General features: G+C 38.7%; 1 protein-coding gene across 4 annotated transcripts in view; it reads right to left on the minus strand.

Moving 5' to 3' along the window:
* Window positions 1-21,513, minus strand: part of MTM1 (myotubularin 1) — a 40,459-nt gene extending 18,946 nt beyond the window's left edge. For 2 of the 4 annotated variants that reach the window (XM_005512241.3, XM_005512240.3), the window contains exons 1-7: window positions 21,372-21,513; window positions 19,204-19,357; window positions 9,289-9,360; window positions 8,252-8,324; window positions 6,482-6,576; window positions 5,395-5,505; window positions 4,384-4,485 (exon numbers count right to left, since the gene is read on the minus strand). In XM_005512241.3, the coding sequence (XP_005512298.1) occupies window positions 4,384-4,485; window positions 5,395-5,505; window positions 6,482-6,576; window positions 8,252-8,324; window positions 9,289-9,351 (444 nt within the window). In that variant the 5' untranslated portion in view covers window positions 9,352-9,360; window positions 19,204-19,357; window positions 21,372-21,513. Of the gene's footprint in view, window positions 1-4,383; window positions 4,486-5,394; window positions 5,506-6,481; window positions 6,597-8,251; window positions 8,325-9,288; window positions 9,361-19,203; window positions 19,358-21,371 lie in introns of all 4 variants that reach the window. The other 2 variants (XM_065077844.1, XM_065077843.1) reach the window with 1 other exon arrangement.
* Between the last annotated feature and the right edge of the window lie 468 nt (window positions 21,514-21,981).

The following is a 21,981-nucleotide window of genomic DNA, read 5'->3' on the forward strand; positions in this document are numbered from 1 at the left end:
ACAAGCAACTCCCTTTTAGAACCATATTAATACTAAGAATCACATACCTAAGCAAACATAAGAGATATGTTTGGATACAATTGTATTTTCTTGCTTGTGTCAGTACAAGCCATATTTAGCACACATTCGTACATTACTTTTGTTTATTAGAAATAAGATGTGATAATGAGCAATGTGAAGTAATTTCTATTAAATAATATTTTTTGTCAAACTGGAACTTGGATTGTTCTGATGCTCCTAACTGACAAACCCTATTACAGTGAACAAATCAATGCAATAAATATGTATGTAGACTCCAGAAGGGTTTGTTATAATTTAGGCAAGTTTCACATCTGCTCTAAGGACCCACATATTTCCACTTTCATCCTAAATAACCCAGCTGAATTCTGTTTACTTCCTTGCAGGTGCTAACCGACAATTTCAACACACAGAGTCTCTTTTTCAGTCCTCCTACAGATTAAGTGCTTGCCTTCAACATTCAATTTATCATTACCATTTTGCTCACAAAAAGGTGATACACTGGTTGCTCACAACACAATGTAGTTCTGCAAGACAGAGGAGAGAGCAGCTGCAATCTGACAATACCGTTTGGCAAGCAGTCTGTTTACAAACAGTTATATATTTACTCTATTTATGGAATCACAGTACAAGAGTACATGTTCTACTTGTACACAAGTATATAACATGTATACTAATCACTAAGTATTCAGCCAATCTTCATGCATTACAAAAGAAGAAAGCAGCAAAACTAAAACAAGAAAGTGTTAAACATATGCAAAGAAAGGCAGTTGTTTCTCTATTTCTAACTTCCTGGTTTATGCTTTTCATACATCGTAAATCACTAAGCTTTTACGCAGCGAAAAGACTGGCAGTTTCTCAGTGTGTTCAAAAATAAAGATGTCATTATCCTCGCCTTTAATATGCCATTACTACAGAGCCAGTTATGTCTTACCCATTCATCTAAAACCTAATATCAGTCATTGTAGTATTAACACAATTTACTTCTGATAAGTTGCAAATATGGTAACCTTATGCCATTATTGCACTGAGACTGATGTTAAGTCATTCAATAAAAATGCCTCAAGTCAAGATATTTTTGCGAAATCAAGTGTGCCATGAGACCAGCACCTACACCAGACCTCACTGCCATCTAAAATAATCTTTGTAGATACAATAGCATAATCCGAGTCTCGTATTTTAAATTCCCACCAGAATAAGCAGCTACATCAGGAGTGGAAGAGATCAAAGTCAGACAGTATGACCACCAGTGCCTCTCATCAAAACTGGCGTTCCAACAGAGCTATCATGGTTAGAAATAAATGTGTATCATGCAGGTATTACATGGGCAAATAATCTTATTAAAATGATGTGAAATGATGTGTAGTTTCAAGATAAGAGCAGAAAGTGAAGCAGCGTCCAAGAACGGTATAGTGTGAAGGAAATGGCAACATGGCATCTCTAAAAGTTCTTGTTTAGGATCAGCTCTAAGGACATGGTTCCACTACAGATAAAAATCTGACATGAAATATAAAAACACAGATAAAAATCAGGACAGTAGAAGTTTAGACCTTTATTGTCCTGAGGAAGCCTTCTTTCCACTGCAGAGCTGCACAAGCATCAGCGCTGCTGAACCAGCTGAAGATCAGGGATGCAGTTCCACAAGGTGGTCTGAGCAAAATTACCAGTCTAACACTGCTAAAAATAGGATATCGCTCCCTTTTATCTCCTGCGTGCTCGCTGTTTCACTCACATGCCCTCTCTTTCACTAGTTCTGGTGCACACTGATTTCAAACCAGGTCTTCTCAAACTGTTAGAAGTGCCACAAGACTAACTCAGAAAACAGAATATTTTGTGCTAGATAAGTGAGGTACTTTGTCTTACGTGGTGATTATATCACTGTATGTTTGGAATAAGAGGAATAATCAGCCACATAGCTGGAAGGCAGAGAGGAAGAGACCAGAGAAAAGCAAGCATTCAGCATTTGAGTAGCAGAGGGCTGACATCTTCGCTCAGTTGTCACGTGAAGCCACAGCACATTAGTTATGAAAGATCTCCCTGATCGCGCTGGCTGCATGACCAGAGCATTAGCGTGTGTTCCAAGCAGCAGGCAGGCGCGCACAGCCTGGGCACACTGTGGTATTCAGACAGTGAAACCTTGTTCTAAACCAGCCACGGAAAGCAGCAGTCCCATCATTCCTCCTCATGCACATCTGCCCATAGACACCCCAAGTCCATCCTCACACTGGGCTAACAAGACTGAGGAAATGAGTCAGGGTAAAGCTTTTGGTTTTCCTCCGTGCTTAGCTAAAGTCCCTTTCAGTTCCCTATCTGGTTCATCATCAGCCTCAAACTCATGCAGGGAAAACCAAGGCAGGAATGAAGAACCAGGCAGAAACACCCACCTTTGGCAGGATCCATTTAAACTGCTCGCTGAAATACGGTGAAAGCACACCAAAAATACCACACGCTTGCTGAGGTCATTTTAAAGTTAAGGGCTCATCCACATTGTGGCATGAGAAAATAAGGACAGGTGTAACTTCCTGATATAACAAGCTCACTACATTTCACTCAAAAGTAACCACAATGTCTAATGGTTACACTCTGCACCAGACACAGCTAAGAGACAGAAAGGATGCCCATTATCCATATTGTCACTATCTTGCCAAGTTTTGTGCTTTACTGAATCTAAAGGCAAAATTATCTCTGCCTTGGCCGAGCCTTTTGGTATTAAGTGTAACTTTTACTGGCAAGTTACATTCAAAATAGGTCAGGTCATGTAATGATGAGCTTTACTGGGTTCAACAACAAACAGAGCAGGAAGTGCATGACTCCACATATCACTCACTGCCATCACTAGACAGGAACACCAGGTCTTTTTGGATGGCAAAATGTAACACAAGTCCACATCCCATCACCGTGTCATTCCAAGCCCTGTAGTAGGATTGGACACCACAAAAACAAACAAACAAACAAAAATCTCACAAGGGACTCTCCTAAGTCAGTTACAGCTTAATTTGTCAACATTCACTACATGCAAATCTACACAGGTCCTCAATGTAAGGGAAAAAAAAAAATCATCATGAAGATGATTAAATACTGGAGGAGATTGTCCAGAGACACAACAGAATCTACCTTGCAGGAAATATTCAAAACTAGGCTTGACCATGCCCTGGATAACCTAAAGGCCAATTTGCAACAGAAGCCTGGACCAGATGATATCCAGAAGACCCTTTTGACCTAAAGTTCTTTATAATTCAATATTTCTATATAGAGTTTTTTCTCTCTTTTCCACCATCCTTTCAAAATCCCACCTGAAGCCCATATTTACTGTTATGCTTTCAATCATTCTCTATCATAAGGTGCATAAAATGCCAGCAGTAGAGTTAGAGATACATTTTCTTCTACAAGTTTTCTTTGTAAAACTCCTCACACTCACCCAAATGTAGAAATCTCAGTTTCATTTCTTAAGACCTATTCATCAACACCACAAAATATTCTAAGCTATTCTTATGCTTTCATTCCACCACTGTTTGCATACAAAATGCAAAATTTCTGCAAAAAAGTTTTAAAGAATTCAGTGTTTACAGAGTGTAGCCCATTGATTGACGCATATCAGAGAAGGAAATAAGATTCTTGCTGCAGCCTCTTATACTCAACAATTGGCTGAATAAAGTTCTTAAAAATTCACAGCAGAACCCTCCAGCAACTTGTGATACAATTAGTCTAAATGAAAACACCCTGCCAAAACATAAATTGAATTTTACAAAAGACAAAATAAAGCACTTACTGAAGATATGTCAAAATGATCACAGTACACAGATTTTGGCAAAGAAACAGAAGATAATGTTAGTTAACATCATTGTCACTCAACTCCTTCCATACGATGTTTTTTTTTAACTTGAAATAAATGTGTGTAAATTAATTACTGTACTAGATGTTATATTTTTTATCAGTTTCATCAATAAAACAAGTGTTGTCTTCTTTTCCCAAAGTAAAACTCTTGGTGATTCATATTATCATTGCCTTGGAGACTGCCCAATAGTTTAACATTTTCAAGAAATCAAGTAAGGAACATACTGCTGTACTTCCTAATTAGGGAAGATAACTTGCAGTCTCTAAACAATGAAATCTGTATGGATCAGAGGTGCTCAGTAGTTTACCTGAGTACAGCATATAGCTTTCACAATTTTACAGATACGTAGATATAGGTGTTGAAAAAGCACAAAATAAAAACATTAATTCTCTTTAGTTAATGCTGACACCAGATTCTGTGGTTATTCTTTTCAAAAAGCCGTGGAAGTCCATTAGTAGGTCCAACAGTTGAAGCTAATAGGCAAGAATTCTGCACTAAGATGACTCAATAGTATAAATTGTGTAACTTACCAAGTTATGTGACTGGGGAAAAGCATATTTCGTGAGGACTTCAAATATATCTCTTCTACTGTGCCCTTCTTGTTTTAATGCAAACCGTAAATTTCTCATATCCTAAAACAAAAGCATTATCTTTTAAGAGAACCAAAGTTGTAAGATACTTTTATCTGATGTACAAATGCTATATTATCCACTAAACATGATTTAGAATATGCTTGCAACATACCTCAAACCGTTCTGAATGTTCAGTTTTATTTTTTATCCCATAAAATAGAACAGAGAATAAGAATTCTACAACTAAAGCAGTTTCACATTCTGTGTGGCACGAACACTGCTTTGGCATTAAGCCATCAAAAATGACTGCATCTGATTCACTAAAAAGTCTCATGGGCTACTATTGAATCTTTGCAGGAAGGGAGTTAATCTATGTTTTCAAAATGAAAATTTGCCAGTCATCTGTCTAGACTACATTGTCCCCAGCTCTCACCAACCTCAACAATAAGCAAACTGTGCATTAACTACTAAGAATACTTCATTAATGAGTCAAATAAAGGATCCTGAATTATCCACTGGGAACTCCACCTATGACCATATTTTTTTCATGGCAACATAATTTTTTTGAGAGACTAAGGAAACGGGGATAGCTGTTGCATAAGCTTTTCACTGCCTCTACAGCTTATGAAACCCCGTTTGAGGTGTTCTACAAAGAGTTTATAATCCTAAATAGATTACTTTTAGAACGAATGATATAATGAAGCAAAGCAGGAATAATGCCCTAAAACAGGACTACTGGGCAAGACCTCCTGCCAATTAGTGATTCAGAAAGGAAGACCAATCCTTCTCCTCACAGAGAGGACAGATAAATAGCCCTTTATACAAAAAGTGCTTCCTTGTCAAGTTCCGAAAACCTCTTTTTAAATGCCTCTCTGAGGAACACATGCTTTTTCATTCCTATAAATAGGTAAACACTGAAAAAAGGAACCTCTAGATTTCATTTCCTATTGAATTACTGGAAAGTCTTACTTTACAGGTTATATCTAATCCATAAGAGTTCTCTCCTCTGCTTGAAGCTCCTCCCATTTTTTCAATCCTTGAAATTACACCCAATGGAACATTCAATATCACAACTGGATCCTGCAAGGAAAGTTTCAGTAAGAAAAGGATTGATCCAAAAAGAAGACTCAAGCAAAATGTTCTTATGCATTCTAGATTATACAGCAGACATGAAATACATACAGGAAGCTAAAGTGTGTTTCTGAGTTTGATTGAATCTCCCCTCCCAACACATTATGAAGTCTCTACAGCCTTAAACAACATCCAATTTAACATGCAACAAAAATACCTCATGCCTAATACAGTATGCAGGGAAAAAAGGTGACAACACCTTCAGCTACACACTTCTGATTGTCTCTGCTTGCTAAGACTGCTTTAGTGACATGAAGAATAAAGCAGAATAAAATGAAAAAGAGATTACTAGTAGAGTTAGTTGCAACCAGAAAAACCTCAGTTCAGCAGTCCTAAAATCTTATTTAAAAAATAATTATAAAACAGATAACAGGCACATTTCATATTGCTGTTTATCAACCATACTACTAATCTCCCCACCCATGTGAAATTCTAGTGATCTAAGTATTTTTATTTTCCAACAGCAAGGGCAAACAAAAATCTTGCTTTACTGATCTTAAGAACAATTGCACATCATTAGCTGCTGCCCTTGATGTATCACAGAGTAAGTGTAAAGAGAGCAACTATCAAAAAAATTTCAAGAGACATAAGATAAAAGCATCAGATCAGTGTAATTAAACTGTACATTTAACTGACAAAAATCACACTTCTACAAGACTTTTAACTTAAAGAACTTACATTTTTATACAGATTTCTCATAGCACAAAGGCAATTACTATTTAGTCATTACACAATTAAGATATGGCTCTTGCAAATATTACAGATCATTTAAAGTAAAAAGCCTCCCATGCAATTCCATGAGTGTACATGTGCCAAAACTAAAACAAATGAACTATCCACAAAATAAATCAAAGACCGCGGGGGTGAAGGAAAAGGGGTTTAAAGCCAACTCATCCCACGGAAGTAATTGTGGCATATTACTCACATTTTCCACACTTCTTAGGTACAGCCTGTAGTTTGTGATGTACACTCTTCCTTTAACAGGGCCATTAAATGGACACATATAAATAACATCCTTGTCTGTAAGAAATGCAGCATTTCTTAAAGATTGCAAAAAGAAAAAAATCAGAGCTAAGGACAGCATCAGTTAAGTAGCAGTAAAATAAAGAGAGCTGCACTCATAAGAGCCAGCTTAAGAGATGAATTAATTTAAAAAGTAATACATTTGAATTTTGTCCACTTGAACTGTTAAGAAAACGTGAAAGTTTCACATATTAAACTTGCTCAACTTAAATCAGCAGATTTCAGTAGCCTTCCTAAGCAATTTGTGTTCTTCTCTTTCTTGGCACTATGTGGAAAAGGGCAGGACATATAACAGCGAGTAGATTTAAGTCCTCTCTGTGCTTACTGAATCAGTCTATTCACTGTCCCAGAACAAATACATTCTTCTGTTGATACCATTACATCTTTTGGTGCTCTGCAACCAATACTGCACTGAAGTACATAGTTCAAGTTGTAAAGTGTTCAGGGAACTCACCATCCCAAAGACAAACATTGCATTTCAATTTGAGGCAATCAAATACAGCAGGCCCATCAGCACTGTTTCAGCAAGGACAGTTGCAAAAGTAGTACTAACACGCACTAATCAAAAGAGAGAGGTTTAACTGAAGCAATGCCATTGAAGACTTAAGTGAGGCACTATAAACCACCTGTTTCTCTCTTTCCACTCATTTCTTTCTGTCATTCTATTTATCTGCCTTCCACGACAAGCACCTGCCTTCCAGCCTGCTGCCCCAAAGCACAGGCAATTTTCATAACAATCATATCAAACATTCATCTCAGTCCCACACCCTCCCCATCATGCCTTCCCCACAACTTTCCTCATTAAAAACATGTGTGCTTCCTCTGAATCACCATTTTGGTTTCGCCTCAGCCAACCTCAAAACAAACCCACCTAACGCACCCTCAGGCAGAGGGGCAGGAGAAGCTTCACAAATGAAGTTCATTCTGATACCTCAACACAAACTTCCATGAGTGGAAAGATCTTCCATCAAGTAAGAAAGCACTGTACACAACACATTTGTCTTCCTTATACTACAGCATTCCTGTATGTAAAGGCTAACAAGTGCATAGTAGCCAGGTGCATGCCATGTTGTGTCAAGGAAGCGTAAGACTGTACTTAGGGTAGTCATGGTTGGGGCTAAGGTTCCACACTACTGCACAAGGTATCAATACCGAGTAGATTACATGTAGAATTCCCTTGGCTTTAGAAAGCTTGGAGGGGCTCTGGTCACTAGACACATAGAATCACAGAATCGACTGGGTTGGAAAAGACCTCAGAGATCATCGAGTCCAACCCTTGGTCCAACTCTAGTCCATTTACTAGATCATGGCACTAAGTGCCATGTCCAATCTCAGCTTAAAAACCTCCAGGGACGGCGAGTCCACCACCTCCCTGGGCAGGCCATTCCAATGCCATTCCATGCTACTTAGTCAGTAAATACAATTATGACACATCTTCACTTGCAATTCTTTGTATCGGAGGATCTACCATGTGTGGAAACCAAGATTTTGAAGACTTAAAAAGTTATTAGTGATAAGTGATAAAAAGTCCCTATCACCATTACATAAAAAATTGACATTTTAGCATGACCTACCCTGCCCCCAGTCCAAATTGTGAAACAATCCAGCAAGATACATGTATATGCCAGATTCCTAAACATACACTACAGTAGGCAGCTATACAGCTCCATACCTGTAACTCTAGTTTCTCCTGGCAGACGAGGTATTTCTTCATTTTGTTCCCAGTTAGTTCCATCTTTTAGAGTCTAAAGAAAGATAAGTACAACAGCACATCACATTTTATTTACAATTACTTCAAGTTCCAGATTAAAAAAAAAAAAAACAAACTAAAATCTTAAAGGTAATTACTTCATGGGAAAGAAGAACAGGTTTTTCCCCAGTAGAAACTGTCAGACTGAACCCAACCAGGAGCACAGTCCCCTATCCTAAACTCCAACTCTTAAACATTTAAAGGTTGAACAGACTTGAAACATAAGTATGTTTAAGTCTTTCTCCTTCTAAAAAAAACAGTTAACTATATTTACATTAAACTGGAAATAAATTTCTATACTGTAAGGTCTCTGAAAAATTTGTGCATTTCATTTTCCAGCTACACTGGGCTTGGGAGAACAAATCAGATGAAATCACTTAAACAATGTGCTCACAACTATTACACATAATATACTAATTTGTGATTTTCCCACTTTCAGTAGTTTTTAAGAATGATTAATAGAAAATAATCACTGGTTTTGAAGGAATGTTTAAAACACTGAATAAAACCTCAGTTTCTCTTTTCTTGCACACAGGTTACATTTTCCTCAGGCACACAGCATCAAAAAAGCAGAGCTTTTTAGATAGCTTTAATGCATTGCCCACAACACACGAACATTTTAAAACTGGGCAAACCACACGTAAGTAGGTATAACTTATCAACCACAGCACAGAATCTTTCTGCAGCATTAAAAGGCCGAAAATTTTCAAGAATGCCACAGATTATTTTGAAGTAGAAAGCAAGGACAAGAATAAGTGTATTAGAATTTATTTTAATGAGGCTCTTATAACTTGTGGTACAGAAAATATTTCACCTGTTCACTCTGAAAGATATTGAAATGAACTCAGTAGATACATGCAAGAAAAAAATTATTAAAATACTCCTTTTTCTACCCAAATATGGAAGATAATGATCTCTGGGACCTCTGATGTAAAAAACGTGAAAAAAGTTACACTCACCCTTTTACCTGGGGAACTGTCCAAGTAGTTGGAATTATATTTAGGTGCTGATGATGAAGCCATACCGGGTATCTGATGAGAAAGCACAAATTGGAGACTTACACTTCCTCCTGGACTACATCCTATTTACGGGAGAGATTTAGACTTTGGAGGTCCACAGATAGACACCAAGACCCTCCAAGAATGTCTTGCAAGGTACCATTAATTTTAAAAATTACATAATGCCTTGTAATTGAAGGTATTATTTAAAAGCATCCAAATCAACCAAGAAATTCATTACTACCTCTGGGACTGGTTCTTATTATAAGGAATACTCTGACTCAAGCTGCGTTTTGGAATCCAGTTGTTTGAATACTATTATTAGTTCAGCAAACAGACATTAGAGCGCTTGTTTTAAGTGACAGGATACACATACTATGACACGCAACCTACTTGGAACATTTGCATTAAGACTTCATTTAGGAAAACAGGAACAAACTATAAAATGATTGCAGGCTCTTGAAATCACAAGCATGTCAATACACTCCAGTGTTTCAAGAAGTTTAAATAAAATTTAAAAAGGAGAGAAGGAAAAAGCAGGAGTTCCACAGTACTTCTGCATTTAAAAACAACCCCCCATTTCTTAAAATGAAACTTCAGTCAGCACACCAGAAGGGGGAGTGTCCAGCCTTCTGGTCTCAATAGCCTTGACATGTTTAAAGGAAAATGGTTGTATTTGCTTTTAAATGGTATTGATTGAAGACAGAATCACATGATACACGATTCACCTTCTTAGTATTTCCTGACATCACACAAGAGATCTCCAGAACAAACACTGGGAAAACGCTCACACTTGAAGTTACTCCAAACAGTAACTTTGTACCAAATTCTACTTCCCTTTCCCTACTCACCCGCCCCTCATCAAGCTGCTTTGACATCCTACTGCAGCCTTGGAGAGGTTTTGTTTGTTTGTTTGGGGCAGGGGGAAGTGATTACAGACCACACAGTGGTTGTTTCTATCCCATAAATGAAACATTGTAGCCTTACATATGCACTTTCCCTTTTCAACACTGAAAATGCCTGCACAGATCTCCGCACCTTGAGAACTCGGCCCCTGCGTGACAGTGGACTCAAAGTGACACCTCACACGTGACAGCGACAGAATAAACTGCGAGATCCAAAAAGCTCTGAAGTTACTATAACAATACAGGACTTTGTCTGTACAGGAAGAAGGTGGAAAACCACGGCCTTCAGTTGTACAGGTTTGTTACTGCCTCACAGTGCCCAGGTCTTCTGTATCTCATAAAGAAAACACAGGAAACCTGACACTGTTTAAAATCGTAATATTCAGTGATACAGTTTATCAGTATAAGAATCACACCCTTCCAGGGGAAAAAAAAAAAATAATAATAAAAAAAAATATATATATATATATATAAATATATATATATATATATATAAATAGGAACCCACATTCAGTTGAAAAATGAAGAGAAATGCCTCTGAATGGCTGTGTGACCCTGTCCCAGGGAGGTATCCCTTCCTTTCTCGGTCTCCAGCAGTCTCAGCTTTCTCCAAACACTGAAACAGAGGGGTCCTGAACTAATTTTAGTGCAACTTCAACAATTTAATTGAAAAGCTATTAGCAATCAACGCTAAATCACTGTTCTTTCAAACTGTCCTCCGCAAAAAAACCTGTTGCAACACTGGAGACTCATATTTGTCTATAAAATGTAGAAGATTAAGATATTTTCAGTTTCTCCTTCCTTGTAATGTCTTATGTACTATAAAACTTCAGGTAGATTTAAATTTTTCTATATTGCTATGTTAACTTGTGAACATCTAATATTTGTTCAGATGTCTTCCTTTAATTTACAGAAGCTTAATTTTTCTAATAGCCGGATATTTATAAAGGTAAACGGTATACTGACTCAGAAGCTTGTTTTAAAATGTTTTCCATATGAAATGACTTTTGTTCGTATTTTAAGTGAGAAATACCATGTGAAACAAAGAGACAAAGGCACAGCAGCCCCAGTTTTCCTACGCCAGCATAGAAAGTGGTTTCAACTAGAGCTCACATAAATTTACATTAAGGCTGCACCAATCATGAGAGAGACAAGTGAGCATAAACAAGCCCCAGACAAGCGACTCGTAAAAGATGTGGCAACCCTGAATGGTTCTGCACTGCAAAGTGGAACTTTTGCCTGCAGCAGGTACAGGCACACCCAAGCCAGCCGTGGATCTTGCAACCACAGCTACTCCACCACCAGCCCCAGGACAAGCGTCAGCAGAAGCCAGCAGAGCCTGCACAGGGTCCCAGGCGCTTATCCGGTCATTGCTCCCACTGCCTACGCCCAGCAGAGCGAAAGCTACTTCAGAAGTTCCTCACGCCTGTCGGTGCCACGTCCAACTGTAGCAAACATCCTTCTGCTGCTCACACAAGCAGCAGTATGAAGGGTTTTTAAAGCCTTCCATTTCCTCCTCTGCTTTCTGTATTCTTTCCATCCTTACTGCACATTTGCTAAGTTTTGGCTGAACTACAGTACCACATAAGGTCAGTTATTATAAACCTCCCCTCCATGCTGCCACCCCAGCAGGGCACTCCAGCCAAAGGAGATGTCTGTGCGTACGTGTTTCTGTGGATGTAAGTTTACTTTGTGTAAAATTTCCCCAACTCTCCATGAGACTGATTTCTTTAAACATATTTTACAGCGAGAATCAGCTCACTCACTGATTTTATTTCTATAGAATATTTCATTATAGAATTACAACCAACTACTCTGTTTTATTTCCAGCACATTAATGGTGCATATTATTCTTATTCAGAGATAATTAAGTTGAATAAATATGTATGGAAGGTAAGGTGTTATCCATCAGATTTTTTTAAATCCATGAAACATTTTAACTAAAATGAGTGCAATTTATTTCATCAGTATATAAGTGGAAGAATTCTTTTAATGCTATCTAAACTTTGCTTTGAAATCCAATCATACTTTAAACACGCAAATATTAATAAGCACATTTATAACCACCCCCCCCTTTCCCTGATATCTGTAGGTAAGCTACAGTCAGGTAAATAAACTTCACATCATAGAACACCCATTAGACAGCATTCAGAACAGCTTCCACTTTTGAACGTCAGTACAAGGCAGGCATTGATAAACTGCTGTGAGTTCAGCAGAGAGTCACACCAGAGGACCAGCACCTGGAGCACCTGCCCTGTAACAAGAGGCTGAAGGAGCTCGAATCGTTCAGCCTGGAGAAGATACAGCTTCAGTGGGGCCACCAGCACCTTCGAGGTGGTTACTGAAACCAGGGTCCTCAAAGTGGTGAGAGGACAAGATGCAACAGAAACTGAAACAAACTTGATTCCATCAAGATTTAAGGAAAAAAACCCAATACCTGACTCCTCCTGCACCGTAAGGGCGCTCAGGCAGTGAAAACATGGCCCAGCGAGGTTGCAGTCTCCATCTCAGAGGTTTTTAAGAGCCAAGTAAATAAAGCTTTGAGCAACTGGGTCTGAACCTGCTTTGAGCAAGGGGTTGAATTAGAGACCTCCTGAAGTCCCTTCCAACCCGATTTACTCTATGCATCTGTGATTTCAGGCAGCAGACGAGATTAAGTTCTCATTTAAAAGTACCCACCAAACACAGACACACCCTTAAAGAAGTGGATTCCTCTACATCAAAAGAGCAAACAAGTTTTTAAAAACATTTTAAATGAACATGAAATTTCTAATTTTATAAAATTATTTCTTTTTCTGTCAAATTGTAGAAGCAGCTTCTGGCAGCCTCCCAAAATAATATTGCCATGAACAATTCAAAAACATACTTCATCATAGTCTTAAAATAGCAACAACTTTCTCATTATCATGGAGCAGCAGTAGTCCTTCCACACAGGGAAAAAAACCTTGCAAGTAATTTTCCACTGCACACACAATTTATTCCCCAGTATCACAAATATACTTCTAGACTCGTACAAAAATTGAAAACCATACAAACCTCACCCTTGTCAGCAGCTGAATAAAAGTACAGTTACTCTGCAAATTTAAAACAAATCAGACAACTTTGTTTATGATATTCTGCAGTTATAAACAGTTGAACATTCTTCCCCGAATCCAGAATAGGAAGAAGACAAAGCAATTTTACTGGATTTAACTTGAACTAATAAACAAAGCTTTGTTAAAGTTACCAGAACTTAATATAGTAACACTACCAAGAAACGTAGGCTCCAAAGATCTTGCAATAACAATTAAACTACTTGGGATCTGTATTTTCATTGAAGATTATATTTATACTTGTGCTTCCTAGGATTCATGGCAATGGAGGCACAAAAACATTTGAAAGGGTAGGCACAGAAAGCCATGGTTTAGAAGTCAATTCAAGCATTCTATCTGCTTTTTATGAATACACCTTGACAAACACAAGCATATACCCACACAGAAAGTGTAAATAAACTTTAAAACATGTAAATAAGCTTTTGAAGATTAAGAAACCGGAAATGACCAGTTACTCTTTCCTCAAGGTTCTTCGCTGCCCAACAGGCTAGAGTCTGCATGCAGTGCAGCTTGGAAAGGCCACCAAGACTCGTAAGCCACGTTTAGATTGACAACTGCCTGGTGAATCTAATTTTCATCTTTTATGATCCAAGAACAAGTTAAAGCTCATTCAACATTTCGCTGGTCCTTTTAGGGCTTCATCTTCATACCAGAATCACATCAAATAATTTGTAACTAGTGCGTAACTGAGTCATGCTTGTATCAAGCTAAAATCTTTACACTAGTTTGTGCCAAAACACAAGGTAATCTGCATATGCCAGAGGATTACTACCACAAACACCTGAGATCAAGTCGACTGCATCAAGTAAGTTGTGATCACCTCTTTACAGATTTTAAATATTTTTGACCCTCTGTCACTGGATTAAAACTTTTGGAGAACAAACAAACAAACACACACCACTTTCAAATTCATCCCTATATCAATCATTTGGAGCAAGAACAATTTTGACAACAACATAATATAAAATTAAGTTTTTAACTATGTATAGTCTCTAGTGTTCAATATGTTAATCTGGAAAGATCGAACAAATTAAACTGCTAAATTACCATACACAGAAGACATTTGCAGAATATACTGAGTAAGAGGCAAACATGATGAAAAGACATTAGTGACACATATTATTACAGCTGAAACAGTTCTGGGGGTCTGCATGTGTGTACATACATAAAATACCAGGGCAACTGGTTAAGCATGAGAATTATTTGCTTTTACCGGAATCAGATTTATCCATACAGTAAAAATGAGCAACTACAAGTTCAACTGAACATTTTCTAGCAGCATTCTGATTTTTGTCACACATCAATAACCATGGCACAGGGTAACGCCAAAGTTCTCATAGTCCTGCTCCAGATAATGATTTGTACAAGAATGAAGAACTCTGTGCATCTCCAAGGCCTCTCCTAAAAATATTGTTACAAAACTTACTAAGTCACTTCATTTGCTGTCATAGTAATACAGAAAACAAATAGAGCACTTCTAAGAAGAGTTACAGTTACAATCGGACAATTATATGACACTTGAAAGCAGTCAGGGCATTGGGTAAGTCATTTAAATCTACAAGGCATCTGCCAGTCTAGATAAAAATGAAGTTATTTTCATAGTTAGACCTGATACCACATAAGGAATTATTTCAAAGAGGAGAAAAATAGCATTATGTTAGTAAACAATTTTTCATTGTGTTTGAGAGGTAAATGTGAGTTACTGCAGGCATACAGAAAAAACTACTTGCATCCTCATTTACACAGAAGACGCAAAAAATGAAAAAGCAGATTTATAATTACAAGGTTACAAGGTTAGAGTTTTATTTGGTATAGTAAATACCTACAGAGCCAGTATGAATACACTGCCTTCTGTTTTCCATAATAAAATTAAAAGCATAAAATACAAAGTCCTAAAAACAAAACCACAGCTGTCAGCAGCACGACTGCACAGAAAACACATAATATACGGGTTTTCAGAAATAACATACAGAATAGAGCAGAACTATGGGAATTTCTCACTATGACAGTTAAAAAATTAAGCTACAACAACCAGGAAGGGAGAAGAAAGAAAATATTTCATTCTAAGTATTAAGAGGAAAGGAACATAAATCCTTAGGAAAAAATCTGAAAAACAGCAGTCAAGCCAACACCAGCACCTAAGTTATCACAGAGTCACCAAAATAACCATCAGCATCTTTAACACTAGTAAATGAGGATTTAATCTAATGAAGTCAAGAGTAGTCATTCATCTCATTAACGTTAATAAAACATATACAGAGATCCAAAACAAGTCCCGAGAAAGAGCTACAGCAATGAAGGTAGTTTTCCAGTCACCAGCTGTCCCTAACCAAATAGCACCAATCAACCACAAAGAAACATGGTGAGGCCAAAGTGCCACAACCAACCAATCAAGATAGAAATAATTCATCTCTTTCGTTCATTTAGTCAGTTATATTTTATCACAAAGGAACTATACTTAATAATGGAAACAAAAATGAGGTAGCAGAACTCTACGAATTTTAACAAAGCTGCAAAAAATAAGTAGAATAAGGCAGAACATTCCAGTTTCCAACAGAAAGTTAAAAAAAAAACAAACCACAGAGAAAATCCAGACCATCGAAGTACTTGCATATATTTATTTCCAAAGGAAATTTTAAAAACTCATAAAAACTTTGTGCAACAGTGAAAGATACCAATGCAGGGTTTGTTGTTTGTTTTTTAATCATGTTGCCCATGCTCGCTGACCTGATATATTTAGACTACTTAACTAAAAACCAGATTTTAACATTTAAGAGTCATACAGTACTGACATCAAAAACACAGCTAGTGCAATGCCAACTCAGACATCACAGTCACATGTATTTACTTGTGGCCAGTAGAAATTACATGTCCCTTGTTATGCAGCTGATGGCAAACAGAAAGAAAGGAAAACTGACCTACCTGTGAGATTTAAGTATCATTTAAACTGGAAGAGGCCCAGCTAAACCACTTAAGAGAGCATTTATGATTTCTTACCACAAGCGTTCAAAGGCAAATCATAACTATGATGAACACCAACAAACCACCTTTGTGTATCAAGTCATAAGCTTCTACCTGTACTTATTCCAGAGTGGATCTTTGGAGTCAACATGGACTGCTAGATCATGGAATCTCCTATTTCTTCTCTACCATCACAGTCACAGGGTGTAAAATCCTTCCAAGTATAACCTCTTCGTAATGGAGCCTGCAGCCCTTACGTTTCCTCAAGTGGATCCTCATGATTCTACTGGTCTGAGACTGGATAATGCCACTAGTGGGTCTTCTCCTTTAATGTCTAAATTATATTCCCCATTCGCATGTACTTACTAAACCTACATTTTCCAGGGAAATCATATGAGCTTTCAAGTCTCTTTGAAAGCCTTCTCAATTCGAGCTATAAAGGGAACGCTAAAAGCATGCCAGCAGTGCAAGCCTCAATGGGACACTGTGCATGCAGAATGCATACTAGGACTTGCCCTTCTGCACTGTAGTTTCTAAATCAATCAAATTCCTCAGTAATGCATTATAAAAAGTTCTGTATCCTACAAAAAAATATATTATTTAGAAAAAAATTTGCAATCTGGAGCCACCTGTTAGATAAACATCAATTCTCGCCTAGGCTCCCTGTCTTTAAGAAAATTGCACTCTAGAATCCCTCATGTTGCAAATTCTCTGCTAGACTGTGAATAGCAGCCTGTACAACTCAACACAAACTGCTGAATTCAATTGTGAAGAATTAGAAATGCTTCCTTTTCCAGAAAAAATATTCTCTTATTCCCTGATGTGCCCTGTATTTGGAAGAGCAAGTCACTGTCCCCAAAGGACTCAATATGAACAAGTGCAAATGAACAAAAGTTCACAACAGTGAAGTGACTGCTAATTCAGCAAACAAATTAGAAGTGCACCAGTTGCCTGCCCACTCCTATTTCATAGGTTCCCTATACCAGGTAGTTTTGAAGATATCTGAAGGAAGACTTTACACTAACAAAAAATAATATCCTGACACTTAAGTCCTACAAATGGTAAGAAGTAGCAACAGCCTGGCAGAAAGTTTGGCAAATATCTTCTCAGTGCCATCAGATGCTATGTGCTTCTGTGTATATTTTTATTAAAAAAACAAAAAATCTTGTAGCTTTGCATGGAAGCCATGTATTGGATAAATAATAGCTAGAGGGAGTAAAAAAACTTCAGTTCTGACTTGATTGATATTTCTCCTGTCTCCGCTTGAAGGTGGTTTAATTTTTTTTTTTTTTACTGTCTTCTCATAGAATTTGACTCCCATCCTATTTTCAAAGTAAATCACAACTTCCAACAAGACCTAAAGTTTGTAACACTGCTTTTTCTAATTATCAACCCAATTGCTTTCTCCTCTGAAATTACATTGAAAATGTAGCTTAGGGTGATATCCCTAGCTTTTATCCTGCCAAGCTTTCTTGTAAGAGAATTGCAAGCTCTCTCACAAAAAGAGATTATACAGCGTCTGTGATGGTACATGTCCTATTAAGAAACTTATCTGCTGATGAACTCTGATCTGTTAGTTAGACATTTCTTGTGCTTTACGTCACAGTAACAAGGAAAAGTAGCACCTACTTCAGCGTTAACAAAAGCCATTATTTGCTAAGGCCTGTTTTCTAGCAATTGTCAGAGGTCTGTTCCTTGTAGCTTATGCTGATAATTATTTCTGTCTACTTGTATTCACTTTTTGTCTCTCCTTGTGTTTATTCTGTGCATAATATCTTTCTCTTGTGATGTTTTATTTTTTCCTGACTTTTTCTTAATATTTGCTCTGGTAACTGAGTTCCAAAGTGCAAGTTCAGTCATGCAAGTGCATCAAAGAAAGTACTAGATTTCCCTCTATGCATGTAGCCCTGTACAGCAAATAGTTGATAAATTTAGCCAGATTAGGTGGTATGACAGAAGTGAGTGGGTTTTTTTAGGAACCATTTGTCACATTACCTTTAGAGTCAGCATTACATCTGTAGGAAACCTATGCCTGAAGGCTGATCTGTGGCTTTCTAAACCCACCCAGTCTATTTTCTCTACTCTGCATCCCCTGCAGGGAATGTATACCTCCCACATTGTCAAAAGCTGATGCGGTTGACAGGAAAGCCTATGGGATAGCAAACACAGCTTCAGACTTTTCTATTAAGAAAGCCTTTAGTTGCTCTCTGTTCATTCTTCTTGAAAGATATCCCCTTAGGCCACTGCAGTTCTATTGCTAAAGATTTAACTGATGATTCCACAAGAGAAATGGAAATTCCATCTGTTATATAATGATATACCATATATTTAAAAAAAAAAAAAAAAGACAGTGTAACAGTTAAAATAACATCCTCTACTCAGGCTTTCCTCCAACCTCCCTTTGAGAACACATACAACTGATGCATCAGACTCATCCTCTTTCATCTGCTGTGTTTAGTTCCTTCTTCCACTACGTGGGTGCTTCCTTGAATACACATAATACCATGGAGAAAGTACCATTCTGAGTTCGTCTCTGTTTAAAAAGAAGTAGACTAGGGACTATGAAAAAGTCATTCACAAATCATTCTTTGTTTCAATCTGTAAGAACAGGGAGATCGGGACTATCCTGCCTAAGTCAGTCACGAGGCAGCATCATAATTTTGGGTGTGCTCTGCTTCAATTAACAGAAAGTACTTTGCTGGGCACAGAAAGTTACTTCTGCATTCCACATCTGCCTATGTATGTTATGCATTAACGGGTCCAGTCACACCATACAGAATCTCTGGCACACAGCCTTTTCACTCAATATATGCAACAACCCAGTAAAGAGGTTGTACACCAACTACTTGGATTTTTGTTGAAAAACACACACCCCACCTTACACCAAAGCGTAACCCAGTCTATTTGAAAACACTTACTTTTGTGTTCTCTTGCTTAGAAGCCTCCAGGTTTAATAAGTCATTTCAGTTGTAGAAAATATAGGGATACCCACTTCAGTGCAAGATGAGAGGACAACTGTGTTCATTCCTTCAACGTTCAAACAAGATTTTACTTTTGTGCTGTAGCTGGCTCCTGACAAGAATGGAACAGGTAGGAAGACATTGTTAGCACTGCCAGAACATTTCCATTGACATTACTTAAAAAAAAAAAAAAAAAAACAACTTCAGAAAGGAAGTAAAACCAAAGAATAGTTGCTACTAAAACATTCTAGAGGAAGGAAACAAAGAGTACTAGTTCTTTTAATGTTTTATCTTGTGTCAGAAGGTTCGGCACCAAGTAGTTGGAACTAAGAAGAACTTTCTCTTCTAAAACTTTAAGATACAGTTTTGAAATGTTTCTAATGACCTTACACAGACTTTTAACCATGCTTATGGTCCCCACTTGAGCATCTTTCTGCACAAGTTAAGCACTTCCTCTCTCATCCCTTCCCAAAAAATACTGCAATTAGTTTCTTTTCCCACATAAATTTAGGAATGACTTTCATATGAAAGCTGCTACGTAACTTGGCAAAGTCAGAAGGAATAGACCATGAAGCAAAACTTATTTTAAGCCAATTCAAGTTCTTAGAAAAATTAGTATGTTGTCTCCTTTAAAAGAACACACACAATATTAAAGATTTACAGCTACTTCTGATGAAATTAGTCCTGCATTCTAAATTAACTGTTGTTAGTTAATGCTGTGACTCTACAAATCATGAACACATTAGAGTTTGTTCAAGCTCAGCGATGCTACATGCTCATCTGTTTGGCAACTGCTTCATTTGGAAGTTTCCTTCTGACCAAGCATAGAAGAATAAACAGTGCAAAAAGGGGAAATTCTGCATTTTATTGAAAACTCCTCTATATTGCATCTCCTGTCACATTTGCCACAAATGAAGCTACATACAGCCCCCAAAGTTCTGTGTGTTAAGGTTCATTCCACTTACCAGCTTTGTTAATAACTGTACAGCCTAACTTTTTTAACCACTCAAACTACAAATTAACATTAAAAAAGAAACTATAACAGGAAAGAGGTTCTGGTTTCACACAGTGCTAACTCTTTACCATGCGATACCTGCCCTCCACATCTGGTTAATGGTAAACAAATATATGACTACTAGGGTGCAATGAGCACAATACTGCACCAAAACAGGTATTATGCACTAGAGCCAGGACACTTTTCAAACGTATATAGTTTTGGCTAGTACCTACCATGACAAGTCAATCTACAGGCCAACTGCAAAACACCTGTACCTTCACAGTTTTAAAACTGAATTTGCCTATGATGCTTTCTATAGTACCAAGAAAAACGGTGCTTTCTGTGAAAAGCAAAAAAGCTAACACCCTTCTTATGCTTTTAATTACATATATAGCAGAAAACAAAGAAACTATGGCTCACACGAAGTAGCAGTTATACTTTTTGACTGCCATAGCACAAAGACCAGCAAGCAGAAACAATCTATCACCTTCAAGAGTCACTTCTTGTTCTAAATCAACTAAAAACATTTACTCCGAAACGGAAGGTTTCAGCTTTTCAGTCATGAACACTGAAACAAGCCACATGCTTCAGAACAAAATTTAAGCCAGTCAGAAAGGACTTAAAAATCTGAAAGCGAATAAAGAGCATTCCGAATATTTTCATATCACTGGAGAGAATTTATTTTCTCAGGAAAGGTAAAAGTCACAGCTCAGAGGTGTCTTTGCTAAGCCGTGCCGCTTCCAGACTGATCCAGCACACCGGGGCCGGAGCCCGGGGAAGCCGGGGCCGAACGGCAACAAACGGTTCGGGCAGTGAGACCCGCAGCCGCTGGCAGCCACGGGTGACTCCGCGAAGGGGCTCCCACAACAGCAGGATGGGCCCTCACAGCAGAACCGCTGGACGACCCGGGAGGCGAAGAGGCAGCGACGGGGGACGCGAGAGCGGCCGTGCCCTGAGGGGCTGGGCCGGAGGGAAGGCCCGGGCCGGCAGCAGCCCCCGCCTGGGCACGGCGTGGCGGGGTGGACGGGAGGAAAAGATCCCTGGGGTGGGGAGAGGTCGGAGGTGCGGGGACAGGAGTGGAACCCGCCGGGGTAGCCCCACTGCCCAGCCCGGTCCCACCGACACTCACCGCGACTCCGCCGCGGGCCCCAATGCGGCGCCGAGCACTCCCCGCCCCGCGCGGGCCCACCGCGCCCGATCACGTGACCCGCCGGCGCCCTCTCCGCCCCGCGGGAGCGCTCCCCGGGGCACGCCGGGAGCTGTAGTCCGCGGGGCACGCCGGGAGCTGTAGTCCGGCACCTTCCCTCGGCAGCCCGAGCGTTCCTAAATGAAACAGCCGGGAAAAAGGAGGGGAAGAAGAGGAAAACACGGGACATGCGTCCACTCTAAAGCACAGCAATGATCAATCAATGGCCATTAATGATTAGAGATATGATTAAGGGAGTGGAGCATCTCTCTTATGACGAAAGGCTGAGGGAGCTGGGTCTCTTTAGTTTGGAGAAGAGGAGACTGAGGGGTGACCTCATTAATGTTTATAAATATATAAAGGGTGAGTGCCATGAGGATGGAGCCAGGCTCTTCTCGGTGGCAAACAATGATAGGACAAGGGGTAATGGGTTCAAACTGGAACACAAAACGTTCCACTTAAATTTGAGAAGAAACTTCTTCTCAGTGAGGGTGGCAGAGCCTGGAACAGGCTGCCCAGGGAGGTTGTGGAGTCTCCTTCTCTGGAGACTTTC

This window comes from Columba livia, chromosome 12 (assembly GCF_036013475.1).
Source record: "Columba livia isolate bColLiv1 breed racing homer chromosome 12, bColLiv1.pat.W.v2, whole genome shotgun sequence".
NCBI lineage: Eukaryota > Metazoa > Chordata > Aves > Columbiformes > Columbidae > Columba > Columba livia.